The sequence below is a fragment of the Protomyctophum bolini genome (assembly GCF_963924005.1).
Source record: "Protomyctophum bolini genome assembly, chromosome: 6".
NCBI classification, from domain to species: Eukaryota; Metazoa; Chordata; class Actinopteri; order Myctophiformes; family Myctophidae; genus Protomyctophum; species Protomyctophum bolini.
The window spans coordinates 47,517,285-47,529,304 of record NC_137867.1 but is presented as its reverse complement, the minus strand read 5'-3'; the positions used below and the strand labels follow the sequence as shown (position 1 = coordinate 47,529,304).

Below are 12,020 nucleotides of genomic sequence, written 5' to 3'. Positions count from 1 at the left end.
TTGAATATATATTCTTTCAAAGCGAACGTTTTTAACTAAAATCTTTGTCCCTGGAACAACATATTTTCAGACGGGGTTTTGGCGGGCAATTACATATATCATTTTTGGGGTCCTTGACATGAAATATTGAGAACCACCGATATAGAAACATGAGGTTTTTTCAGAAATAAAAAAATACTTTTACATTTCTACGTCAGGTCTAAATGGGTTAATATCCCAGAAGTAATTGAACCTTCCAGTAACACTCTGTTATTTCCCATAGGCCTATTGTTTATTGTTGCGTGCTGTTGCATATATATATATATTTTTTTTTTTAAAGATATAAAACAGTTCTGAACTTCTGACATGCAATGCATTATAATACACGCCTAGGCTTATTGCGGTGTTCCCTTTATTATAAAAAAAACATAATTATGTCATAATAAAACTTTAAAAATTACAGTGTTTAATTAAAATACACAACAGGCTAGCCGACATGTATCGACATGCAAATGTCTCGCAGGATAGGCCAGCCTTTGATTCAGTATATCTGTGCACACTGGTCTGGTTGAACCATTCACATGGTATTCACATGGTCTGGACATGTTGAACCATTCACATGGTCTGGACATGTTGAACCATTCACATGGTCTGGACATGTTGAACTATTCACATGGTCTGGACATGTTGAACCATTCACATGGTATTCACATGGTCTGGACATGTTGAACCATTCACATGGTATTCACATGGTCTGGTGGACATGTTGAACCATTCACATGGTCTGGACATGTTGCACCCATTCACATGGTCTGGACATGTTGAACCATTCACATGGTCTGGACATGTTGAACCATTCACATGGTCTGGACATGTTGAAGCGTTCACATGGTCTGGACATGTTGAAGCGTTCACATGGTCTGGACATGTTGAAGCGTTCACATGGTCTAGACATGTTGAAGCGTTCACATGGTCTGGACATGTTGAACCCATTCACATGGTCAGGACATGTTGAACCATTCACATGGTCTGGTGGACATGTTGAACCCATTCACATGGTCAGGACATGTTGAACCCATTCACATGGTCTGGTGGACATGTTGAACCCATTCACATGGTCTGGACATGTTGAAGCATTCACATGGTCTGGACATGTTGAAGCGTTCACATGGTCTGGTGGACATGTTGAAGCGTTCACATGGTCTGGTGGACATGTTGAAGCGTTCACATGGTCTGGACATGTTGAAGCGTTCACATGGTCTAGACATGTTGAACCATTCACATGGTCTGGACATGTTGAACCATTCACATGGTATTCACATGGTCTGGACATGTTGAACCCATTCACATGGTCTAGACATGTTGAACCCATTCACATGGTATTCACATGGTCTAGACATGTTGAACCCATTCACATGGTCTAGACATGTTGAACCCATTCACATGGTATTCACATGGTCTGGACATGTTGAACCCATTCACATGGTCTAGACATGTTGAACCCATTCACATGGTCTGGACATGTTGAACCATTCACATGGTCTGGACATGTTGAACCATTCTTCACATGAACGCTAAGCTCTGGTCCATAGCTCTAATGCCGTTGCATTTAGGTAACATAGCTCTAAATGCAACTTATGAACGCTATAAACATAAAGTTATAACTATTTACACACCGACTAAAAAAGGCGTCTGATCGAAAATACAGCGGTCATGAACGTCAATTCTACAACAGGTCGTTAAGAGGAAGCAATCTGATTGGTTGAAACGGTTTCTAGCCGTTGATCAAACCAGCCACTGTTCACCACCTAATCAAAACAAAGAATTCAGCCGCTCTGTTTTCCCAGAGCGCTAGCAAACTCGGTGGCTAGGCTAGCTAGTTTCTTTGGAGCGATTTTCTTAGTTTTAAGGGTAACTGTTATATTGCAATATTACACTTGAGGGTGACACTTCAGTGATGCTTGACTTCCATATTTCATAGCCGTTGTTCTTGTTCTTCGTACATTTAATGTCCTTTAATGTCATCCAATAAAAGTTCCTGAACTTTGTATAGTTCTGTACATTAACCATGATGACACTATACTGTTATAAATATATATATTTTAAAAACTAAAATACATATTAACCAGGGAGGAGGGGGTTAATTGGCATCTCATTTCAAACTTTGGAAACCACATTAAAAGGTCCCTGCATGGCTGCACACTGGACGCGTTTTTTTTCGGTATTTTTAGCTGCTAGGAGCCATAAAAAAATCTTCTCTTATGGCATATATTTTCAAATTTTGATTTGATTTGATTTATTTAGAAAAGCAATCATAATACAACATTATAATCAGCGATTCAAGGATTACACAGTATTAAAGTCCAAAGACTTATTTCCACTGAGGTCCTCTCTCACTGAACGGAACAATACTTTAAAATACATCACAAATACATAACAGTAACATATACATTACATACACAACACAACAGGTACAGTACGTCCCTATCCATCCCTCTAAGATGACCCTTTATAGGGGAACCTTTTCCAGTAGCTTCACCCAGTGGGATATTAGAGGGATGAAACGTTTAAGACTACAAAACAATTCTACAAAATTCCTTCCGACAGTTTTCTGAAAAACCCTATGTTTCTGTGGGAGGGGGGGGGGGCGTGTAGTGTCAATTCGGGAGGTCCTTGACATGAAAGAGTCAGTTACCATCTTCAACCGCTTATCCATACTCGGGTCACGGGGGGCGACAACAACAACAGCTGCATGCTATACGTAATGGTTCTTGTCAAAGTCCCCGTTGATGGTGATGCTCTTGGTGTACTTGATGGGATAGGCGCTCTTCACCCGGTGGGGGCAGGAGGAGCAGAGCAACAGCGCCCCCCCCAGGAAGAGCAGTGCCGAGGCGGCCCAGCCGATGTAGATGGCGGCGCCGATCTCCCTCTTCTTGGACGGCGGCACGCGGCTGTCGTAGAAGTCCACGATGATGCTGTTGGCCATCCAGCACAGCGGCACCAGCACCAGCAGCCCGCTGGCGATGTACACCACGCCCCCCGCGAACACCACCTTGGCCTTCACCACCTCGTCCTGTGTCGGATGTGGATATTAGAGGGTTAAGACCATTCTGACCTGAGATCAGATTCATACGAGGTTTCCACTGGACACACACACACACTGGTCTGATTGACCCATTCTGACCTGAGATCAGATTCTATAAAAATGTCAGTCGTTTTTAGTCGAGAATTAACCACTGACTTATACATCATCTTTTTTTATCGAAATATTTCTTCGACATTACAGGCATTACCCAGTGGTGGAAAGTAGGCTAACCGAGTACATTTACTCAAGTACTGTAGCCTACTGATTGAAGCACAATTTTGAAGTACTTTTACTTCACTGTAATTCCACTGTATTTCCAATTTTCAGACAGTACTCCACTACATCTCAGAGGCAAATATTGTCATTTCACTCCATTACAATTATTTGAAAACTTTAGTTACTTTGTAGATTTTGATTTGTTAAAAAACATTAACCACTTAGTTCAGCCCTATAGCCTTTATACATTTTGGCCATTTAAAAATAGCCGATCTACAAGCTCACACCGCGCTGTGAGGAGACGCATTGTGAACTTGTAGCTCTGCTAATTTTCATACATATTTTCATACATTTGAAATGGGACATTCCGGATAATTAGTCATTTTTCTTTTTGGTAGGCCTACTACCAGTGTTGTTTTTGGCAGCAAATTTCTATTTTAGTTTAGTCATAGTCTTTGGACTGAAACTTAATTTAGTTTTAGTCACAATTTAGTCACCTGGAATGGCTTAGTGTTAGTCTAGTTTTAGTCGACTAATTGTCATAAGATTTGAGCTTGTAGATCAGCTATTTTCAGCATGCAACCAAGTGTAAAATGACTTATAGTGGATCTCTTGTCCACTAGTCCCTTCCTAACATTTTAGTCTAGTTTTTATTTGTCGACGAAATTGTCAGTATATTTAGTCTTAGTTTTAGTCATCGTAGCTTAGTTTAATTTAGTTTCCATTTGTTTTTGTCAGTGAAAATAGGTAGTCGACGAACATTTTTCGTCTTAGTTTTAGTCGACGAAAACAACACTGCCTACTACTTTAAGTATAGGCCTACATTTTGACACCAATACGTTTGTACTTTTACTCAAGTAAATGTTGAATTCCAGACTTTTACTTTTACAGAGAAGGGCCTATTTCTACATAACATTGCAGTATTGATATAGAAGCCATAGACTTTTACATAAAACAAAATGCGAGCACTTTTCCCCAACGCTGCCTTCTTTAAAGTATTGTTTTTGGCAGCAAATCTCTATTTTAGTTTTAGTCATATAGTCTCTTAAAACGTTTTAATTTAGATTCAGTCACATTTTAGTCACCTGGAATGTGTTAGTGTTTAGGCTAGTTTTAGTCGACTATAATATCATAAGATGTTAGTCGACTAAATCTACAGGTGATTTAGTCGACTAAAATGTGTTTTGGCGGGCCTTGATGGTGTCTTTCCTAATGGCTCATTTATTTTACACTTAAAAAATAGCCGATCTACAAGCTCACACAACGCGTCGGTACTGTAGATCTGCTATTTTCAGCATGCAACCATGTGTAAAATGACTTATACTGGATCTCTTGTCCACTAGTCCCCTTCCTATAGCATTTTAGTCTAGTTTTCATGTCAATACAGTTTTAGTCATCGTAGCTTTAGTGTTTAATTAGTTTGTTTCGTTTTCGTCAGTGAAAAAAAAAAAGGTATTCGACGAACATTTTTCGTCTTAGTTTATGGGGCTCCATTTTCGTCAACGCTAAATCCTAAAATCCTAAAAACGAAATCCTAAAAACTTCTTTTGCCTTTTTTTTACAATTTTTGCAAAACATTTTCAAATTGTTAAAATGGCCATGCAGTCTACAAGCTCACAACGTGTCAATGTAGATTGGCTATAGGTTGAACTATATATTGGAAAATGTTTTTTTCAAAATAGTAAACGAAAAGGCAAAGAAGTTTAGGGATAAGGAGGGGTTTGGCGGAGAGACGACAATGGAGCCCTTATCAGTGTTGTTTTCGTCGACTAAAACTAAGACGAAAAATGTTCGTCGACTACCTTTTTCCACTGAAGAAAACGAATGGAAACTAAATGAAAACTGTGCTATGATGACTAAAACTACGACTAAATGTATACTGACAATTTCGTCGACAATAAAAACTACTAAATGTTAGGAAGGAACTAGTGGACAAGAGATCCAGTATAAGTCATTTTACACTTGGTTGCATGCTGAAAATAGCTGATCTACAAGCTCACAACGCGTCGCGTTTAGAATCTGATCTCAGGTCAGAATGGAAAACATGTCAGGATGTATAGAAGACATTTATATAGAATCTGATCTCAGGTCAGAATGGAAAACTGTCAGGATGTATAGAAGAACATTTATATAGAATCTGATCTCAGGTCAGAATGGAAAACTGTCAGGATGTACAGTATAGAAGAACATTTATATAGAATCTGATCTCAGGTCAGAATTAAGGTTTTAATTAATATTCACCTGGATGCAGTTGGTGCAGCGCGCGCCCGCCACCATGACGCCCAGCCCGCACACGCCCAGCACCGCCGCCACCACCGAGAGCGCCCGGGCCACCTGCAGGTCCTGGGACAGCGCCAGCACCGAGTCGTGCACCTTGCACTGCATCTGGCCCGTGCTCTGGACCACGCACGACATCCACAGGCCGTCCCAGATGGTCTGCGCGATCACGATGTTGGAGTCGATGAACGCCGTCACCTTCCACGTGGGCAGCCCGCACGCCACCATCACCAGCAGGGAGCCCGTCACGCACGCGCCCAGGCCCAGGAACTCCAGGCACACGGAGAACATGTTGGACTGGACTGGACTGGGTTCCTTTTTGTTTCGTGTATATTACGGTCGCAGAGGCCGCCGCGGTCTCCTTTCTTTAGAAATAAGATAAATAGAATCGTAGCCTTCTGCTTGTTTTCCAGTCAATAATGAGATGTCCTCTCTTGTCCTTTTTAGAATAGATTAAATAGAATTGTTGTATAGCCTAAAAAGTGTCCGAAGTCTGCTTGTTTTCCAGTCAATAATGAGATGTCCTATCTTGTCCTTTTAGAATAGATGAAATAGAATTGTTGTATATAGCCTATGAAGTGTGCGAAGTCCACTTGTTTTCCAGTCAATAATGAGATGTCCTCTTCTTGTCCTTTTTAGAATAGATGAAATAGAATTGTTGTATAGCCTATATATAAAGTGTTCGAAGTCCACTTGTTTCCAGTCAATAATGAGATGTCCTCTCTTCTCCTTTTTAGAATAGAGAAAAAGAATTGTTGTATAGCCTAAAAAGTGTCCGAAGTCCGCTTGTTTTCCACTCAATAAGATGTCCTCTCTTCTGGTCCTTTTTAGAATAGATGAAATAGAATTGTTGTATAGCCTATAAAGTGTGCGAACTCCACTTGTTTCCAGTCAATAATGAGATGTCCTCTCTTGTCCTTTTTTGTTTTGTTTTTTACAGTTTTATCATCGTGTTCTCTTCTGTGTTCTCCGGGGCGTCCTGAGATGAGATGAAATCCAGTGGAAATGCGGGAGCCCTTTTTTTTCACGCACTGGTGCTCTTGTCTCGGTCAGTGCCTCTTTTAGTTATTAAAGGGGCCCCCCCTCTCTCTCTCTCTCTCTCTCCCTCGACCCCTGGTGGGGTGTGACTTGTCATGTAAATGGAAATGGGACCCCCCCCGCCCGCCCCTGCCCACCCAACACTACGGCCCACCCCAGCTGGCACTGTGTTGTTTACATATGAAAGCCGTGCTAATCAACTATAGTACAGCTTTATACTGCAGCCTCTCTGCCAGACCGGTAGCATTGATTGATTGATGAGGACATTAGTATTATTAGTGCACTTAAAGAGAGAGAGAGATCTGTTAATATGTTTGGGTCTATATATTCCTCCTTATGTTTTAAACCCCATTCTGACCTGAGATCAGATTCTAAAAATGTCTTCTATACATCCTGAAAAAGCTATGTTTCTATGTCAGTCGTTTTCAAAAATAGCAGACTCGTGCCACTCGGTGGCGCGCTATGAGCTTGTAGATCTGCTATTTTTCAATAGCTAAAGCATAACATAATGCTAACACCAAAAGGGGTTCCCGCCCAGAATGGGTTAAACCCATTAAGTCACTCAGGAAGTGCAGGATGAACAGTTGAGATGCATTGATTTTTACAGAAAATTTTGGTTTAGTTTAAGTCATAATAGTCTTGGGAGTAAAGTTAAATTTACTCTTAATCAGCTGAAATGTTTCAGTATTTAAGTCGATTAAATCTACAGATTAAAATACGATTAAAATAAATTGTGGCGGGGCCTTGATGGCGTCATATAATACCTGATTTTACACTTGCATTTTGCATGCTGAATATAGCCGATCTACAAGCTCACAGCAGTGTGTCACAGTGCAACGCATTGTGAGCTTGTAGATCTGCTATTTTCAGAGCACAAAACCCGAGCGCAATCAAGCAATCATGAGATGTCTTGTCTTTTAGTTCTACTGGATATCTTAGTCCCTCCCTAACATTTTTGTATTCTGACAAAATTGTCAGTATATTATATATTTAGTCTTTAGTTTTTATCATAGCATAGTTTTTATTTAGTTTCCATTTTCCGGTATAGTTTTTATCAGTGAAAAATGGAAGTCGACAAGCGTTTCTCGTCATGGTGTGTGACCTTTGGGTCACTTGGCCACCATGGTTAGTTAGCGCGTGACCTTTGGGTCACTTGGCCACCATGGTCAGTTAGCGTGTGACCTTTGGGTCACTTGGCCACCATGGTTAAATAGCGTGTGACCTTTGGGTCACTTGGCCACCATGGTTAGTTAGCGCGTGACCTTTGGGTCACTTGGCCACCATGGTTAAATAGCGTGTGACCTTTGGGTCACTTGGCCACCATGGTCAGTTAGCGCGTGACCTTTGGGTCACTTGGCCACCATGGTCAGTTAGCGTGTGACCTTTGGGTCACTTGGCCACCATGGTTAAATAGCGTGTGACCTTTGGGTCACTTGGCCACCATGGTCAGTTAGCGTGTGACCTTTGGGTCACTTGGCCACCATGGTCAGTTAGCGCGTGACCTTTGGGTCACTTGGCCACCATGGTCAGTTAGCGCGTGACCTTTGGGTCACTTGGCCACCATGGTCAGTTAGCGCGTGACCTTTGGGTCACTTGGCCACCATGGTCAGTTAGCGCGTGACCTTTGGGTCACTTGGCCACCATGGTCAGTTAGCGCGTGACCTTTGGGTCACTTGGCCACCATGGTCAGTTAGCGCGTGACCTTTGGGTCACTTGGCCACCATGGTCAGTTAGCGCGTGACCTTTGGGTCACTTGGCCACCATGGTTAGTTAGCGCGTGACCTTTGGGTCACTTGGCCACCATGGTCAGTTAGCGCGTGACCTTTGGGTCACTTGGCCACCATGGTTAGTTAGCGCGTGACCTTTGGGTCACTTGGCCACCATGGTTAGTTAGCGCGTGACCTTTGGGTCACTTGGCCACCATGGTTAAATAGCGTGTGACCTTTGGGTCACTTGGCCACCATGGTTAGTTAGCGTGTGACCTTTGGGACACTTGGCCACCATGGTTAAATAGCGTGTGACCTTTGGGTCACTTGGCCACCATGGTTAAATAGCGTGTGACCTTTGGGTCACTTGGCCACCATGGTTAAATAGCGTGTGACCTTTGGGTCACTTGGCCACCATGGTCAGTTAGCGCGTGACCTTTGGGACACTTGGCCGTCGCTCCACATTGTGTATAGCCGTTGAAACCTGGCAACCCGTCCAAAAACCCAGACAGAGGGCTGCCGGTAAAGCGTTTGTTTCTGATCCGACACCAGGTGTTATGTGGGGGAAAGTGGGAAACGTGCCGTGAAGCAACAACAAGCGACACATGAATATAATGAAGAAAACACCTGCTGTAGTCAACTAAAGGTTCTGCAGCCACAGCGCTGGTCCGTTGACACGTTCGTTCACGTTACGGGGCAATGACGCGTGAACACTATATGTTTCATACGTGAACGCGTGCAATGATAGAATCCATTCCCAGAATGCACTCTGTTGCCTATACCCGGAAGGAGGAGTGAAATCGCCTCATGCGCTTTTGAGCAACTTAATGCAAGTGGACGGGAGGAGGAAATCCGGTGCCGTCTCTATTCATATATACTCTAAGGGACTTAGACCCCCCAGGGAGGCATCAGGTCCCACTTCTCACAGTCTTTGGTATGACCCGGCCGGGGATCGAACCCCCGACCTCCCGGTCTCAGGGCGGACACTCTAACCACAAGGCCACTGAGAGAGTGGCCTTGCTCTACAGAGCAAATGTACTGTACCATAATATTCATTGAACTCTTTACAGGCACAAATACATAATGGTATAAATAACATCTCCAGTTAATATGAGTGTCCTGTCCAGACAATGATTTGAAACTGTGCTTCTAATTCTCATGTTGTGATTGAACCAGGGAAAACTGTTCTTTAACTTGCGATGATGAGCTTTGTATAAGGGAAATATTAATTTGGTGTATTTTCTTCTTTACCTTTTACTAAAAGATGGCGTGTTAAATTGAAAACATAAAAGGCTTCATTAATAATTCATCTCATGAATTAATTTAAAGTCAGAACTGCAAACCGCTCAGTGCCAACGTGTACAAGAAGTTTACCTACCACACACACACACACACACACACACACACACACACACACACACACACACACACACACACACACACACACACACACACACACACACACACACACACACACACACACACACACAGCGTGAGTGCATACGTGCGTACATGCGCGCACAGTGACACAGGATGCATTTACAAGCAGAGGATATAGGAAGATTGTCATTGTTTAACACGAACCATTGTGTTCTTCTGACAGTGTTGACGAAATGTTTCCTCTGCCTTTTTTGTTGCCATCTTGTTCTTCAGGGACTTCAGCTTAACCCCCATTTAAACCTGGGTGGGTCACCCCCCTTTTCACCCTAACCCTACCCCTAACCATGGGTGGGTCACCCCCCTTTCAACCCATTTTGACCTGAGATCAGATTCTATAAATTGTCTTCTACATCCTGACAGTTTTCTGAAAAAGCTATGTTTCTATATGTCAGTCGTTCTTCGATTTTTCAAAAATAGCAGATCTACAAGCTACATGTATACATCCTGACAGTTTTTTACAAGCTCATAACATAATGCTAACACCAAAAGGGCGGGTTCCCGGCCCAAAATGGGTTAAACCCTATATAACCCTGCATAAACCTGGGTGGGTCACCCCCATTTCAACCCTATAAGCCTGGGTGGGTCACCCCCATTTCAACCCTATAAGCCTGGGTGGGTCACCCCCATTTCAACCCTATAAGCCTGAGTGGGGGTCACCCCCATTTCAACCCTATAAGCCTGGGTGGGTCACCCCCATTTCAACCCTATAAGCCTGAGTGGGTCACCCCCATTTCAACCCTATAAGCCTGGGTGGGTCACCCCCATTTCAACCCTATAAGCCTGGGTGGGTCACCCCCATTTCAACCCTATAAGCCTGGGTGGGTCACCCCCATTTCAAAACTATAAGCCTGAGGGGGTCACCCCCATTTCAACCCTATAAGCCTGAGTGGGTCACCCCCATTTCAACCCTATAAGCCTGGGTGGGTCACCCCCATTTCAACCCTATAAGCCTGGGTGGGTCACCCCCATTTCAACCCTATAAGCCTGGGTGGGTCACCCCCATTTCAAAACTATAAGCCTGAGGGGGTCACCCCCATTTCAACCCTATAAGCCTGAGTGGGTCACCCCCATTTTAGACATTCTTATGTGAATATCGTTGTCGAGTGGAATTCATTTGTAAATGAACGCCGCATTGCTATAAAAGCGTCACGCTAAAGCATCAAAAGTAACAGATCCACATAAGCTCTAAACGCTTTGAACATGTCCATCTGCTTACTTTGGACTTTATACTTTCTTTGAATCCTGAAATCCTTTGAATCCTAAAAAGTGACAGTTTTGGAGCACTGAGAAAACGGTTTCAAACTTAACTACATGGTGGTCTCAAGTAAAACCTATCTTCTATAGAGCGCCGCAGTCCCTCCCCAAATAGTGTTGTGTCTCCTGACTTTCTTTTCTACTTTCTAATGATTTGATCGGCCCAAAACATTGTGTTCATTGTCATGATTTGTCACGATCCGAGTTGGCTTTGTCTGCGGCGTAACCGTCTTTAAATAAATACTTTAAGGAAAAATGAACGGTGATTTCTTTTCCGGGTCTCTCGAGGGGGCGGGACTGCGACGCTCTATAGACTGAGACTTATATAGGGAAACATTTGTCCTTTTATTTTTATCATGCTCATAAAGTGCTCTGTGCTCAAACGTGCAATTAAAAAGCAAACGTTTGGGTCCTAACTAGACCTTCGTCAGTGCTATATGTACAGTAACAGTTTTGGACTTACAGTAAGAGGTTTCCAGCAGACAGACAGAGACAGACAGACAGACCAGGCCAGGGTGCTCAAAGAACGCAGCGCTGGGCTTGCCGTGAATTCCACGTGATTTCCGCATAGGCTACCGCACCGTTACCGTACAACGAGTTACAATACAGGGTTAACTGGTCAGAATGTTTTCGTGTTGATATATAAGAAAAATCACACCCGTGTGAACTGAGTGGTGCAACTCCTCTCTCTCTCTCTCTCTCTCTCTCTCTCTCATTAGCAGGCGGAAAGGAAAGGTACTATGTTTACCCTAAGCTCAAGAACTTGTTTACAGCCAGGCCCTGCTCATAGAACATTTCATGGTAGAGGTTCAATGCCTTGCCCAAGGGCACTTCAGCGGTGGTATAATGTTAACGTGCCGGTCCGGGGATACGAACTATAGCGACCTTCCGATATCAAGAACGCTCCGCAAACCGTTCGGCCACCGCTGCCCCAGTAACAGTGCAGCACTAATATAATCTCTCTCTCTCTCTGGCACAACAGCGCCCCTACTGGTACCATATAGTCATATACTGGTGCTCATGGC

At 43.3% G+C, this 12,020-nt stretch overlaps 1 protein-coding gene across 1 annotated transcript; it reads right to left on the bottom strand.

Moving 5' to 3' along the window:
* Positions 1-1,516: 1,516 nt before the first annotated feature.
* Positions 1,517-6,575, bottom strand: cldn5b (claudin 5b). The gene is made up of 2 exons (XM_080766352.1): positions 5,522-6,575; positions 1,517-3,052 (listed from the first exon to the last, which is right to left on the bottom strand). Exons 1-2 carry the CDS (start codon positions 5,846-5,848, stop codon positions 2,735-2,737), a joined length of 645 nt encoding a protein of 214 aa, XP_080622478.1. The 5' UTR covers positions 5,849-6,575; the 3' UTR covers positions 1,517-2,734.
* Between the last annotated feature and the right edge of the window lie 5,445 nt (positions 6,576-12,020).

Excerpts from the sequence above, each read along its gene's own strand:
- cldn5b (XM_080766352.1), bottom strand. The coding sequence starts at position 5,848 with ATGTTCTCCGTGTGCCTGGAGTTCCTGGGCCTGGGCGCGTGCGTGACG. Across the intron at positions 3,053-5,521 it reads GCTGCACCAACTGCATCCAG|GACGAGGTGGTGAAGGCCAA; the intron begins GTGAATATTAAT and ends CATCCGACACAG.